The sequence below is a fragment of the Vulpes lagopus genome, chromosome 2, assembly GCF_018345385.1.
Source record: "Vulpes lagopus strain Blue_001 chromosome 2, ASM1834538v1, whole genome shotgun sequence".
NCBI lineage: Eukaryota > Metazoa > Chordata > Mammalia > Carnivora > Canidae > Vulpes > Vulpes lagopus.
The window spans coordinates 125041565-125058086 of NC_054825.1; the positions used below are offsets into that span (position 1 = coordinate 125041565).

The 16522-nt window shown below is 37.7% G+C and overlaps 1 protein-coding gene across 3 annotated transcripts in view; it reads left to right on the forward strand.

Moving 5' to 3' along the window:
* The window catches only part of LAMA2 (laminin subunit alpha 2), a 580308-nt gene that overhangs the window by 247591 nt on the left and 316195 nt on the right, over positions 1-16522 (forward strand). For all 3 annotated transcript variants that reach the window (XM_041737419.1, XM_041737425.1, XM_041737408.1), the window contains exons 10-11: positions 1617-1777; positions 14409-14549. In XM_041737419.1, coding sequence (XP_041593353.1) covers positions 1617-1777; positions 14409-14549 — 302 coding nt within the window. The remainder of the gene's footprint in view (positions 1-1616; positions 1778-14408; positions 14550-16522) is intronic.

A 16522-nucleotide genomic window follows, 5' to 3' on the forward strand; every position in this document is an offset into this window, starting at 1 on the left:
GGGTGATGGAATTTTGTATGATTCTATTAACATGTTTGATATTTAGAATTACTTCAATCCTAACTTAGTATGGAATTTGTTACAAATATAGAAGTAGCAATTTATGTTAAGAAAAAAAGACAAATCATTTCTGCTTTGAGAAATTGAACATTTTTATAGATTAATGATGAGCTACCATAGATAGTATTATACAATATAATGTGTAATTCAGCAATAGTCGATGATTCACATTTTTCTATGTCTTTTTTTGCTAATTCTTCTACAAATATTTGAAGTGGGTATGTTAATGTCATTCTCAGCCACTGACTTTTGGCCAGTTTCCCTTTGAGCCCCCAAATCTTTTGTTGTCTATATGTTTTTGTACTTAAAATTAATGCTTTTGTGGAGTACAGACATAATAAATCATGTTTTCTATTGTATTGTCATCAGTGTAAAATGAGGGCTTGTCCTAGTGAATCTTTTTTTTTTTTTTTAAGATTTTATATATTATTTGAGAGACAGAGAAGGGGAGGGATAGCTAGGGGGAGGTACAAGGGGAGAGCTGAGAAGCCTACTCCCTGCTCAGCAAGGAGCTTGCCCTGGGGGCTCAACCCCAGACCCCAGGATCTTGATCCAGTCAAAGGCAGATGCTTCCCAGACTAAGCCACCCCCTCATGAATCTATTTTAATTGGATTCTACTTTCGCCATTCCTAATACTACAACTCTGTTCTCCTAATGTAGATTTACATTCTTTTTTTTTAAATATTTCTTATAATTTTGCTTCTGTCTTCTGAGCATTACATGCCCATGGTTTTAACAGAAGCAGTAAGACCATGAGCTCATTTACATGTGACTAGCATATGGGTTTGACAGCCTTCCTCTCCTTCTGCTGTGGGTCTTCCCCTTCTAATGTTTCTGTGCTTGTTTGTCCCCTCCTTTTCTTTCTTTGAGTGGACTGTATTTTACTGATTTCCTCTTGTATTTTTCCAGATTCTGAAAGTCAATAACCTGTATTTATTTATTCATCTGTGTTTCCATTTTTCTAATCAAATAGAAATTGTCTTTTGCATTTCTCTATTAAAGAAGAAAAAGAAATGTAAACTGCTTTCATTTTCCTCTATGTCTTACCCCAAAATGTCTATTTTCACGAACTCTCAGTCTTTCTGATGTTGTAATCAGTGATGTCAGACTTAGTGATTGTTGTTTAATTTTGGGGTCAAGAGTATATTTTTACTCCCCGGGCACTTTTCCGTCTTGTGATAGTCCGAGTTACGAAGCAACAGGTTATCACAGGTCACTGCTTATTCTTTGAGTGTCATCAGTCAGTTGTGGAAATCAGTCCTTGATCATTGTGACAGTTTTTCTGTAGCCTCAGTTTTGGTAGATGCTTCGAGATTTTTATCTTTCTTCTTTTCATTCCGAGTATTTTTAGAGATACCTAAAGGATGCTGTCTTAGCAACTGGTAGCCAGCTTCTAATGAAACCTGTACCCTGTGGTTTTAACTTTTCTTTGTTGACATACGTGAATCAATTTTTGTGTCAAAATAGACTTTTAAACGTTGCTGTAATGAGAACCTTAGGAGCTACAGTTTATATTTGTTTTCAAATTGTTGATATGTGGCTTGTCTTCTCTTAGGATTGGCGCCTGGGTCTTGTCATTGCAAACCTGGCTTCAGAGGCGTGAGCTGTGACCGATGTGCCAGGGGCTACACTGGCTACCCAGACTGCAAACCCTGTAACTGCAGTGGTGCCGGGAGCACAAATGAGGACCCTTGTTTCGGACCTTGTAACTGCAAGGTATGTCATATATACCGGTAAAGCCCACTGTCAAGACATTTTCCTTTGCTTTTTTGTTCTGTTTTGTCTGTTGGCATTAAGCAAACTGTAGCAACTTCTCCTGTGAATATCCACCATCTCTTCTACATTGACCACTCCTATAACTCCTACAACCAGGTTCACTGCTGTAAAATGTCTCCCATTTGTGTGAAAGTCTACAAACTCAAGAAGGACAGGTGACCCCAAGAATATGTGTCATTTTAGAGTGAAAACCCCTCTTCTCCCATTACCTGTCTAGTCTGTTAATTTAAAAATATACAGCATTACAAATAGCAACCCTTTAAGGCTACTATACACTCAAATCTACCATAGCTTTGTATCTAACTCTGAAAATAATTCTACCCGGGGTTACATTCTGGATTTTTAAATAATCTTCTGAAGTTTAGACCCGGATTGTCTGAAAATACTGTATTCACATTCTTTTGTTTTATTACCAAAAAATATAAGAAGCCCTAGTGGAATTGATTAAAGCCTCACTATTTCCTCCTAAGAGTACTTTCAGAAATACGACTTTATTTGTTGTGCATACTCGGCTAATACCAGGGGATGCATTACAACACCTACAGCTTATGCACGTAGAGGAAACAGAGGCATGAACAAGTCTAAAATGATAGAACTGATTTCCTTTAGCTATATTAATCAGTTCCATGACATTGGGATTAAGCGTTTCATCTATATTAGTTGAGAGAATGATCAATCCATTGGAAAAGTTAGAATGCCATACTGATATAATTAATGTTACCTATTCTTTTCTTTGTTCTCAGTCACGGTTGGAACCTTATTCAGAACCTTTATTAATTCATTAGTCTTACCTAGGAAGCTATAAATTGCATGCTTACATTTATTATATGTGTGTCTGTGCATACAAACATTAATGTATAACACAAGTATTAGTGCAGATGTGATGTATATATTTGTGGGGACAGGAAACTCTGAAATAATAAGTTAAATATCATAATAGTTGCAAAATAGGTGTATGTTACATCATGTGAAATTTAGGGGCTTTTTTTGACTACTGAAACTATACAACTCCTGTTTGTGTTAAGTGGCAGAAAGTCCATGATCTACAGTAAAAGTTGTCATGTCCTGGAATATAGTAAACTTTCTAGGTGGTAGTACACTTTAATCCAATATTATTTGGGGATCCCTGGGTGGCGCAGCGGTTTGGCGCCTGCCTTTGGCCCAGGGCACGATCCTGGAGACCCGGGATCGGGTCCCACGTCGGGCTCCCGGTGCATGGAGCCTGCTTCTCCCTCTGCCTGTGTCTCTGCCTCTCTCTCTCTCTCTGTATGACTATCAAAAATAAATAATTTAAAAAAAAATCCAATATTATTTGAAATGACAAATAGCCATAGTGTAGACCAAGACTGTGCAACAGTCTCTGGGTGACTGCTTGTTTAAGGAAACCTCGGCTCTTCATCCATCCTGTGTGTCTTTTTGGACAATCCTACGGGCTTTGTTCATCTTTTCTAATATTTACCAAAATGTAGCTTGTGTGCATTTTATTTCTTTAACAAAACTCCACAGAAATCTTTAGCTTTCATCACTTGTTCAGGTAAAGGACAGGAAAAGCTGAGCTTAAAATGGAAGAGAAATCTTCCGAGTCTCTAGAATACAGGAAAGCAAACTGGAAAAAAAGACAGGGAATGTGTTCATATACACCTACCGTTCATACACTGGAGAGGTCTGGTATTTGCAAGGAAGAGTGACAAGAGAGCGAGGGATGCAGGCCTCACTTTGTTTCCTTCTTTGGTAAATGTAGAGAGAAAGGCTGGAAGGAGAGAGCTAAGCCACTAGCAGAACGCTGAGCAAGCGAAAGCACGTGAGCTAGTGCCTGCCCTCTGCAGGCTCTCCACCTGCCTCCGTCTAGTACAGAGTGATTGCCCTCCTGGTTAAGAAACATGCCTCCTATAAAGACACTTGAAGCTCTACACAGACCATTAAAACACAATAAACAGCAATTAAGAAATCATGAAAGAATAATTAAGTAGCATCATTAAAAGAGTTGCCCCTTCAATTGTGTGATGTTTTAAATAGATGACTACAAGCCTTTAGAAACTAAAACTTGTTTGGGGGTGGTGGATAAAAACTTGCAGAAATAGATTTCAATAGACATCTACATAATTTTAAAAAATCACTAATTATATGCGTATAGCAAATGAACTGTATCACAATATGCATGCACATAACTTACTATAATTAAGTACCAATAGCCTCTTGTTTATAAGAATAATAAATACCCAGTGTTCCAACAAAATATGCATGCAATTTAAATACTGAACAGGCATTTATTAATGTTGAAGAAATGTGGTCGGTCGTTCCATTTTACAAGAGCACAATTTGATATAGGTGTGTCAGGTGGTTATTTGAAACAATATGGATCTATCAAAATGGTATTTAACAATACTTCATTGAGTGGCTGAGATACTGGAGACTTAATTTCAAATAAAATGATATAAGTGCTCATATCCAAAATGCATATTAACCAGTAAACACGTGCACATTTATTCGGTTATACTATTAATTTTTTTAAATAATTGTCATTGGGAAGAAATACCATCCTTACTGAAGTATGTAGACACTTTAAGAAATCACTTGGTTATGAAGTGTTGGATCTAAATGTATTTCTATCGTAAATTTTAAATAGGTGACGTTCTGGTAAAAATATACTGAGAAAAATGGACACCCCTCTGTCACGTTCAAATGCAAGTGTGCTGGATGAAATGAAGTAAATAAATGTGTAATATGTTGATTCAGGGAAGAGAGGGAAATTTTTAGATGTCAGACCCAAGAGGGAAATCTAAGTTAATCATAAGCCCAAGCAAAGCTGAACAACAAAGGTCATGGGGTGGGGGAAGTGGGAGGCTGGTCTTATCCCAAAAATGTAGGTAAACGCTAGGAGATTTAATGGACTCTCTAGGACTTGACATTAGGGTTTGGACTCACAGAAGGAAATTAAAACTGAATTCCCTTATGCTTGGACTCTAGAATTGTCCTCTGACAGTGAAACAGGCACTAGAAGATTCCATCTGTAAGCTGGCAGTGGCAACAGTAACTTTATTTATCCTTTTGGGCTCTTGGTGGGGAAAAAATTAGTGTGTAGCGAGGAAGCAAATACACAGTCCTGTGTCCACATGGGAACGGGGTCAGTTTTATCCTCCCTTTATGTGAGAATTCTTCAACAAGTCAGGCAAGTGGCATTCCCACAGGAAAGAAAGTGTATCCTCACCTGATGATGAGCTCACTGCAAAGCAGTACACTGCACAAAAGGATGATACCTACAAAACAAAATCAGAAGCCACAGAAGTCAGGATGTTTGTTCACTAAAAACTAGAAGAATAAGATAGTCTGAAAGAATTTGTATAAACATAAAAGCACATAAGTGTATTTTATCATATTAACCATTAAAATATGTAAAACTGTATAATCATAAAAATCTAATTTGAAGATAAAAGAATAGGAAAAAACAGTACAAAATAGGGCACTATAGTAAAATAAGAAGCTTTGGAAAAGAAGTCAATATCATTTACTTCTAGAAATAAAAATTGTATGTAGTTGAAATTTAAAATTCAGGGAGTGGGCTGAGCAAAAGTTTAGAAACTGCTTAATAGAGAATTAGAAAGGCAGACCTGAGGCAATTACCTATAAATTGACATAGGGAGGTAAAGAAATGACAACATGAGATGCTAAGTGGCATGCCTAATAGAAGGATAAAATTCAACATAAGTAAGAGTAGTCACCAAAGAAGAGACTAAGTGAAATAGGTGAGAAAGAATATCGAAAAATGATGGAGAGAAGAGTTGTCAAGAATTAAAGAAAATTAAATATTTTCAGTTTGAAGAAGATAAAAAAGAAATCCCGCCACCAAAGCTCCTAGTAGAAAACTTGGAGCTAGTTCAGATTGAGAGAAAAAAATGTTAAATGTATTAGATATATTTTTATTGTATATATCATATCAAATGTTCTAGAGACAAATATGTATCATAGGTTCTAGAGACAAATATCCGATCACTGTGTGAGCTTACCACTCTCAGTCCAACTGCATTGAAAACTTGAGCGAGAAGAATATTGAAAGCAGATGAGAGTTCTCTGGCTTAGAGAATGCAAGAATCAGCCTATAAAAAGCAATATATTGCATTCTTATATATCAGTGCTCACCAATTAGAAAATGTAAGGACAATATTCAGAATAGCAACAAAAACTGTATAATACGTAGAAACAGGTGTTTTTAAATGGAGATGCAATTTTTAAATTGAAGAACATAAGATAAAATTTTAAATGGGAAGATAGCACATAATATCAAATCCAGGTGAAAATCTGGAGAAATGGCAATGCTTACCACTGCTGTCATTTGGGTAAATTAGAAGTAGGCCCTTCAGAAGGCAACAGTGCATCTAGCATCATTAAGATAACTGAGTCCTGTGAGTCAGCAACTGCACGTCTAGACATTCACGCTGAAGGAACTTGCACAATTTGTAGAAAGAAGCCAATAAAAGATGTTCAACATGTACCTACTTGTTATGATAAAAATTAGAAAACACCGAAATATCCATAAGTAAGAAAAATGAAGTGTAATATATTCATAAAATCTGATACAAGAAACAGTTTAGTGACTGAAATAGATCCACATGTCTAAACATTGATAAATTTCAGAGACTTCAGGCGAAGTGAGGAAAACCAACATCACGATGCTATCATTTGTGCAAAGTTGTAAGACATAATAAAACAATTTTATATTTTGTGGATACGCATATAAATTAGAAATGTTTAAATACATGGACTGATGTGATATGTACTAATTTCAGAAGAGTAGTTAACTAGAGAAAAGGAGAAGGGGCTAGCATAGAAGTAAAATGAGATTCAAATGTGCCTAAGTATTCCTTTAAAAATATATCTGACGCACACATGGAAAAATGTTAATGTTTTTTAACCTCTAGGTTACGGAAAATGAATAATTGTCATATGTACTTTTCTGGTGCTTTAAAAGAATTCCTAATTTAAAATTTCTTTAATCAAAGGGGGAAAAAAGATTTCCTGATTTGAAAAGAGGTAAATGAAATTAATATGTATCAACAACTATCAATTTTACACATAGATTTCCTGTTATATCCTTGTTTAGACAATGATATTGATGCACATCATCCTCATTATATTTTGAAATATGGAAACAGGGCTAGCTCAAGACATGGAAATACTAATTCTTATGCATTATTAAAATTTTTGAAGTTCCTCTATCTTCTCGTGAATTACAAGAGGCAAGCATTCTCAGATGAATGTAAGTCAGTTGAATGTCAATGCTGTTCGGACTCTTGGTATTTATTTTAAATACCACATGCTAGACATTGGCTCTTTTGAAGTTCGCTGTCATGTTATCCATTCAAAGTCCGTTGGATTGCAGACTCTGATACATAATATAAACTGACCTTGATCTAGGTTGGAACATGTGCTTTTATTTTATCAGAGTCTTATAATAGAAAGATAAATAGTGAAGTAAAAGATTAGAAATCAAAGTGTATATTTTCATCATGCTTTGCTTTGGGTTTTTTACTGCACTTCCCATTAAGTCCTTACTGGCCCACAAGCTTCTGTGATCTGACCTTGAGTTATCTTCCCAGAATGTTCTGGAGCTTCAGTCCCAGTCTTCCAGCCTGGCTTACATTCCTTGGGGGCACCAAGCTCTTTCTGGAATTTCAGAGTCTGTTTAGATGGGTGGGAAAACCTCACTCGGCCGTGGTCCTTTGCTTAGCCAGGCAGTTTTCAAGGCTCATCTCCACCTTCTTAGCAAAGCTGGGATCCTAGATCCCCTGATAGAAATAATTCCCTGGCTGTAATCACTTGTAACATTTTTGTCTTTTTCTTTATGATCTTTTCACAACTTGCAATCTAATGTCCATCTCGCTTTTGTTATTTATTTTCTTCATCGATCAATAAGAAACTGACAGTGACTCATACATAAAAAAAGAAGGAAGAAAGAAAATGAAACAATTTTGAAGATTGGAAAGTCACTTGAATTGGCTGATTCATATTTCTTAATCTATAGAATGACGATATTACATCTTTCTTGCTTAACTCTCAATGGGTATAATTTAAAACATTGAAGCCTTGTATAAGTATAAGGGATAACCATAAATACCTGTAATTATCTTTTCTGTTTATTTATATTCCTTTTTACAAGTAGAAGTAAGTTTCCATTCTTTTCCTCTAATAGGATTTTCATGATGTGTGCTAAGATTTTTATTGGTTTTGTATTTCCTTTTTTTCCATTTATATACAGGAACGATCACCTCATTAACTTGGTAGACTCAAACCCTGGGCATTTCTACAAAAGGCATTCAATTTATATATTTGATCCCGAATCTAAATTACAGATGTAAATTTTTTTAGCATGAAAAGCGCATACCAGAATTTGTCTCTTGCCATAGCTACAGTTGAAAAATACTGTATTAATCAATTTTTTCATCTTAAATGCTAAACCTGTGCAAAGTGAGAACGAATTTTCTTCTCTCTCTCTTCCTAACCACCAACTACTTATTACTTAGCCATGGAACAGTGTATTTAAAGAGTAAGTGCTAAACAAATACTGCTAATTAGCTAATTATCCTTCTTTTGTTAACTTCTTTTAATACTTGGATGCATTAGAATGAAGGCCATAACAGAGGAAACTCTGTAATTGACTACAAACGCCCCAAAAAACAAGCCTGACTGCAACATTCCTGGAGCAATTATCACGAAAAATAACTTAAATGTCACAGGAGATTCTCCAGGTAGCTTTGTCAATAGAATTCCCAGTTGACTAACAATCACAGTTAAACATGTACTGCCGAAGTTGTACCTAATTTATAAGAAGGCGGCTTCCTGAGAATGGATACAGGGAAAGGATTGTGACTATTTCTCTAGAGAGAGCCTGTGCCCAGGAAACTCTAGCAAAAAGAAAATTGGTGTCAACCCAACAGTATCTGACTTTAAGAAAAAATAGCCTAGTAAGACTTTTCTAATTCAGCTTTGTTTTTAGAGGAAAAGACTCCCAAGGAAAAGGGGCAGTTATTATACATATTTTGCAGGTTGGGCCACAACATATCTACTTATCTACTCAGCTAAATATGTTCAATAGAAATATGTGTCTAAAGCACGCATTTCTCCCTAAGGGGATGAAAATTGGTTCTAAGAGGGGTGAAAATACCACTTTCGTTTTATGTATATGGCAAACATATTCACACAGTGCATCCATACATAGAGTATATTTGTGGAATGAAGATTTCATGGTGGGGTGATTATGAAAAAAAATAATGAACTAGGCTCCTTAGGGGCTCGATAATAAAAACTAGTCTGAGAAGAGCTGGTCCAAAGTGAAGAGGCACAGTTTATCATCAGCATATGTAAGAATAAAGATGTTTATTACAGGGATTATTTACCAGTAGAAAAATAATTGACTAGTATTAGTTGCTATTTAGTTATTTTAATATAACCAACTAGAATAATGGTTTAGAAATCAAGAAAGTGGAATATTTGGTTTTTGGAAAATATGATGATATAAGGGAATATTAATCTCTAGAGTGGAAGCCGGGAGCATTCCAGAAATTGCTCATATCATGGGCTTTGGTGTAAAAGTGATCTATAAATTTGTGAATTACAAAAAAAATTGAACTCTATTAGGTTCTAAATAAATAAAATCTTAAAATTACTGGATTAACAAGAGCTGTTCATTTGAATGCTGAGAGAGAACAGATGAGAATCCCGTTTTGTTTAAATAAACAGAACAACTTTTAAAAATTATACTGAATTATATGTTAACCCTTTCTGAAGTTGATCAGTACAAAGAAGTAATAGAATGATAGGTAAAGGAGAGAGGAATCTCCTAATGACTAAAATACCATTCGGGCTGGATGTTGCAAACTCACCATTATTATTAGGTATTTAGGATCAGTTCCTTTCACACCTGTCTTACTTTTCTGTTTTATTTTTTCTTCAGAGGGATGGAGGACTCTGGAGGTGAATCTGGTGTCTGACCCCTAGCATGGCCTCATGACTCATAGCATAGGACTGCCTTGCGGTACACTTATTTGTCCACACTCTTACCTCCTTTGCCATAATCCTCCAGAACATTTTTATATTCCCTCTGGCATCTCGTATAATGCTGTATATGTAGTAGACCACCAATCATTTGATGAATGGGTGAATAATAATAGCAAATAAGGGAATAGTGAAAGATAATGTAGAGAGATTTTGTTAATAATTTGATACTGACAGTATAGTAAATTAAATTGCTCAAGGAATTTACCTGTAAAGCAGATTATTTACTCTCAATCTGAGAATCAAAAATTTGAGTCCTGAACCATTCATATCAAAGGGATCTTCCAGAAATGAATTGGGACTATAATCACAGCCACTTCATGGATGGCCTTGTTGATGAACCACTAAGAAGTTTTGAAAAAGCAGTTATGTACCTTGGAACCCATAAAAAGAATTGGGAACCGAGCTGTCACGATTGGATATATTAGCAAACCGCTAGAAGGTGGGGAACTCTTCTCTATAAATGTTCAGTCTAAGTCCTGGAACACTATGCCTCTGTGTTTGAATTGTGCCACTCTGAAATATATTAAATATCCAACCATGATGTTTTCACTGTTTTTGAGGCTTTTTTCACTTGAAAGAAAACTTTGGAAACACAATCCTTAAAGAAGATATACTCTGAGATATACTCTGTCAGGGGAGATTAGAAAAGGAAAAAGGGGAGTAAAACCTGTTCTAACTAATTGATTCTATACAAGTTGAGACATGCCCAGAAAGCAGAGGTATGGTGACCTAAAAAGATTTTCTCCACAATTCATCTTTCTGTCAGCCTTGAAAGGCCCTTTACTTATGCCATGAGGACAGATATAGGAGTTGGCACTATATCCACCATATTTGCTACTTAGTTTTGGCTTAGCATTAGTCCACCATAGAACTTGAGAACAATCAGAAACAAGAACTTTTTCAGTCAAATGAACCTAGCTACCACTCACTAAAGGAAAAAATATGGTGCAAATTCAAGTCTAAATAAGTAGGAGTCTAGAAACTTAAAGTTGTGGCCTGAAGCTGACATGCTATGCAAATCTTACAGAAATTGATCACTACTTATCAAGGGGCCCGAAGTGAGCCTAGAGATGGAGCATAGGATTAGCTTGAGGACTTGTAAAAAGGCCTAAGAAATTTTGGCTTGAAGATTTATCACAACAAACAAAGCAAAGCTATCACTTTGGGTAACCTGTTTTTATAGCTATGAACATCCTATTATCTTTCCCACGGTGTGTTGGGGGCCTCCCGAGACCACACTCATTTTCAGTGATTCACTTAAAGGACTCACAGAATTCTGAAAAGTTGTTGTACTCACAGTAATGGTTTACCACAGTGAAAAAATATAGATTAAAATCAGCAAAGACAAAGGTGCATAGGGACCAACGAGTCCAGAAGAGACCAAGTGCAGATTTCCAGTTACCCTCTCCCAGTGGAATCACACAGAAAACTATTTATTTCTCCCAGCAACAATGTGTGACAATGCCTTGTGAAATATTGCCAACCAAGAAAACTCACCCAGGTCTTGCGAGTGAGGATTTTTACTGGGAAGTCAGTCATGCAGGTATGAAGCATTTTTATGACTGACCAGTCTCCTGTTCCCCCAGAGATCGAACTGATACATCCTGACTGGACCCCAGCTAGACAAAAGTAGGCATTCACCATAAATTGCATTGTAAGCTGATAAATATGGCCTAGGGTCGTAGGTGAACAAAACCAGACATCCACCGTAGATGGTGTTGTTAACATAAACTGTCTGCTGTGACCCCCGGCCCCAGGTATCCAAAAATTCTTATCAAGCACAAGGGCTTATGGGTGATCTCCCAGGAGCTGGTCATGGGGTGGTCCTTTCTGTTTAGAATGTGTGTTGTTGGAACACGCCAAGCCTTTAGAATTAACCCTTTCCTCCACCGAATGGTGATGAAAGAGTTCTTTGTAACAGCGTCTTCCATTTCTGAGACATTTTACCTGTTCCCACCAACTTCAGTGCCTCAAGTACAGTTCTTTTGATTTACCTCCTGTAGAACAACTGGCAATGATTTACCGACTCCTAAGAGAAACGATCCCTATCTCAGAGTAGCCTCGAAAGTTCATTACGTGAGAGCAGAGACGCCGGAAGCCAAGTACCAAGTGTGGGCCCTTGCATACAGCAAATATTCAGTATGTCTGTTGTAAAAGAATAAATGCTGAGTGAATCTTCTACTTTTTGGATTATTTCTTGTTTCCGGTATCTCTGCTAGCATGGGTCTCTCATTTTATCTCCTCCAACAGGTTGCATTTTTACACCATGCTTCAAAACTTACGTCAAATCCCACTTTTGTCACCAACTCTCCTCAAGCCTTCGTAGCAGGATCGATCCCTCCTCCTCTGTGTTCCCACAGTTTGATTGATTTCTCAGATGCATGATCCAACTCCACCTTGCATTAGAGTCGATTATAAATGTATCATTTTACCCAGCTTTAGATGTCGACTTTTAAAGACAGAGACCTTGACCTATCCATCTTGAGAGTCCCTAGAATTCCTACTCTAATGTGTTGGTTCAGGTTATTAATTAATTGACTATTGAAATCATTTAATCCTATCTTCTCAAGGTTATATTGCCAGGCTAAAACAGAGATAAGGAGAAGGTAACTAATGTCTAAAAATTGCAAATTGTCATACTCAGTCTGAATCTCAGAAAAGTGGTATTACAACCTTTCAAATTAGACTAAATGAAAAGTAGATGAATTAGACCAAGACCATAAGAGCACATTCTGCAGAACAGCTCTGTTGTGTCCTCAGCAGGGTAAGCTAAGTTATAATCATGGAGATGTTTCATCTTTCCAGCCTGTATACTCTTCTGAAGGTCCTCTCAACTTCAGGGCTTTGAGATTTATTTGTTGCCATAGGTCTGAAATTAGTTTGATTAGTTTTGTTGACAGTCATCATCTCTGAATATCTGAAATCTACCTTAGAAATAAAACTTGGCAAGAATGTCTGTGGCAATAATTCAATTTGTGTATATATTAGAATGCTAAAACTTGACATGTGAAACGGGCCCAGAGACACCCCTTTGTTTAGGTTCCCAGCCATAGAGAAGTGATTGGGATCCTAAGTGGGTCATACAAATTAAGACTAAAAAAGTTAATTTCAAATCAGTTATTCTCTCGCCAAGAGGAGAACCTCTTTGTTTATTTTTACCAATTATGGGGATTTTTGTCACACTCTTTTTCTATTTTTTCTCCTCCGTTCTCAGATCTTATCAACCCTATCTTCTGCCCAATCTTGTTTTATTCAAAAAATAGTTTTATTAAACTATTTTGTAACTATCTTATTGACTATTTTATTATCTACTATGTGCACAACAGTTTGCTGTGGAGGAAAAACACAGCCACCAAGAGATTCATTTAAAATAATACAATTTTATTTGACTGGTGCTCAATGTTGTACCAGGAACCCCGCCATCTTCTGGTTCTAGAGAAATAAGACACGGCTTCTACCTCTGGAGGGATTATGGTATTTAACCGGAGAGAACAATCTCAAAAGATATAGCTGTGCCTTTTTGATGATTTTAATAAAACAATGTACAAAAGCCTATGGGAATGCAGCTGAAAGAGAAGTTCCTTAAGGAGAAGGAAAGCTTCAGAATTAAGGTGATGAAGGAATCCAAGGGAGAGAAAGAATATGGAGCAAATGCGGGTCTAGGGAATACGGAGAATCTGTTTCCTAGAAAGCCAAGAGCCTTCATTTAGAAGTGAATAGTTAAGATGAACTGTTCTTTAAATTGAGAGACTGCGGCCTTCCCAGTTTTTCACCAGATAATCAGCTTTCTCTGGCCTGAGTCCACGATATAGGCCCATCTATAAACAAATAATTTTTCAGTGTATTGGGGCCAGGATTAATGATACCAATCTGGAGAGCCGTCACCGAACGAGATTTATTTTTCCCATATTATTCCTGTATGATTAACTGGCTACTCCGATGTACTAAAGAAAACCCTGTGAAAATTAACCAAGAAAAACTTTCCTTTTTTTCTGCTTAGTTGCACGGAGGAAATCTATGGGCCTTTGCTCCGGTTTCTCGCCCTGTCAGGCCTCACTCTTGCCTCAAGTGTATGTATTTTTAATATGTAATGTGGAGAGTGTTTTGCCATCGGTATAATATCAACATGCTGCTATGCTTCCGAGAGTTCAGTCTCTGATTTTATCATAACATGTATTCTGAGAGGAAGTGGTTCAACAACAGAGAACGGTGACCCTACCTGTGTCCGTTTCCCCCCTGTGTCACTCCCTGCTGTACTGACCCTGGCACTTACGCTCGTGACATCCGTGAAGATCAAAACTGTAGCTCTTGGGAGATTCGTGTCCAGTAACCTCTCCCATCGGGGTGGTTAGGAAGGATATAGCTTAACAAGGAGCTTTTGAGCAGATTTTTCAAGATATCATTATTCTTTCAATATGGTTGGGGGGTAACTGAAGAATGGACAGTTTACATTTTCCTTGAACGGAACTAGACAGAGGCAGTTCTTCATCTTGAAGGGCATCTGTGTTTCTATTTATAGGAGAATGTGGAAGGTGGGGACTGCGGTCGCTGTAAAGCCGGCTTCTTCAATTTGCAAGAGGATAATCATAAAGGTTGTGACGAGTGTTTCTGTTCCGGGGTTTCAGACAGGTGTCAGAGCTCCTACTGGACCTATGGCCAGGTAAGCAATAGCCTTTTCATTCTGGGTGCTGCTCCACAGGCCTCCTTGCTGTTGTACCTTTTGCAAGAAATTTTTTTTTTAAATTGTTTTCTGGTCGTAATTTTTTACTTCACAGTTGTCATGAGGAAGTGATAGATTTTTCCTTTAAGTGCCATTTGTGTATCTCTGATCAAAGACTTTCGGGTTTTACTTGTAGCGGTGTGGAGCCTGGAATCCCTTAGAAATAGTAAATATGGGTCTCTTCAGGGTCCATGATTGCTGCGTGAGGCAGTAAAGGAATTAATGTAGTTACCGCCCCAGGGGCAGACAATTCAATCAAGAAAGCGTCAGATTGTGATATGAAGAATTATGTATTCCATTTGCCAATATTGTTGGTATACAAATTAAGAAAAATTGCTCCCCGTTGCCTTTTCAACTCTGCACAGACAGTGGTTTGTGTCCTTTTGAGGAGGTGTGAGAGGAAAATGGGCCCCTCGGGGAATTTCAAGTAGCCTGTATGGCAGCTCTTAGGACTACAGAGGGGCAGGATCCAAGCTGGAGAAAGAGAAGCTCAGAAGGGAAGGAGAAACTCTCCTGTGCGAGGTCGGGAATGCCAAGTTGGATGGATGCTTGTACCTGGAGAGCCATGGCCGGGGGGCGGGGGGGGGCGGGTGGGTAGCGGGGGAGTGATGTGACCCGAGTTGTGCTTTGCAAAGATGACTTCCTCAGTAAACTGCCTCCCAAATGCCCCTTCCACTTTAATTAGGTGAGTAACCCTTACCACAGCTACCAGATATTCTCTCCTGCCTGTAGTGCTTTGAAGTCAAGTCTGAAATACTCTGAGGAGTTTCTGACCATGCTCTCATGTCTGAGTTGTACGCTGTCGAATGCATTGCTTCCGGAGCAGATTGCAAAGAACCCGGAGCTTCTGTCTGTAGAGTCTCACCCCACTCTGGGAGCTTCCTGGTAACCAGAAGGGGCACTTAGCCTTGGTTTTCAGCAGTTTGGTCCCTTGGTATTTGCGTTTCAGTAAGCCTTCTGGAAAGAACATCTTCTGAATCTCTCTGCGCTGCCTTGGAATACCTGAAGAGGAGAGAAGGAAGTAACATGTATCTTAGGGTCTTGCTAGCCGATATGTTTATCGGGTATTTCTCTTTTGACCAGGGCAGTCCCAGCTTTGGGACTTGGAGAATCAAATGACCTCCACATGAAAAAAAAATTTTTTTAAGTGTGCCATCTACATATTATCACAGTCACTATTTTGCTCCCCATCACCTACAACACCAAGGCACCCGCACACATCTACGCGGGCCCCGTGTAACCACAAACCTCAGTACATTGTGTTTTGTCCCAACTAGGTAGGACAGTCTGAATTAGAATTGTAGCTATCCGCCTTCCCCTGGCCAGAGAGTAAAGATGAAAGAGCAAATCACGTTTCCTAATGTTTCCTTTAAGGATCCTACCTTTTCTGGGCAGAGGATCTAGGCAGTGAATTCCGACAGCACTTCGGACCCCAGGGGAAGGACTAGGTATAGCATTGTGAGCTGTGGCCATAGCAACAGTCTGGTGGATTCAAATGTCCCTAAGCCTCAAACCTGAAATTTAATTAAATGAGAAGGGTGGAAATACTGAATGAAAAGCTACCTTTCAGGCAGTTGCATATCTTATTTCTTTTCTTTCTCTGTTTTACAAACATATATGGAAAACCTTTTGAGATTATTTTTCCCATAAGTAACAGGAAATTAGTAGTGGAATGAAAAATACATAATATAGAGCTCAACTATCTGATAATTTATGTAACATCATAATCACTGTTTAACTTGGAACAAATTTCTGTTTTTAAGAAAGAAGTATTTGGGGTCTGAAAAAGCATTACATCAATTAAAACAGATTATCACATTTTACAATCCAAGCTCCTAGATTCAGCAAGAAAACAATGAGAATCTATAATGAGTACACACGATGTACATTTATTTCACATTCTCCATAGCTCT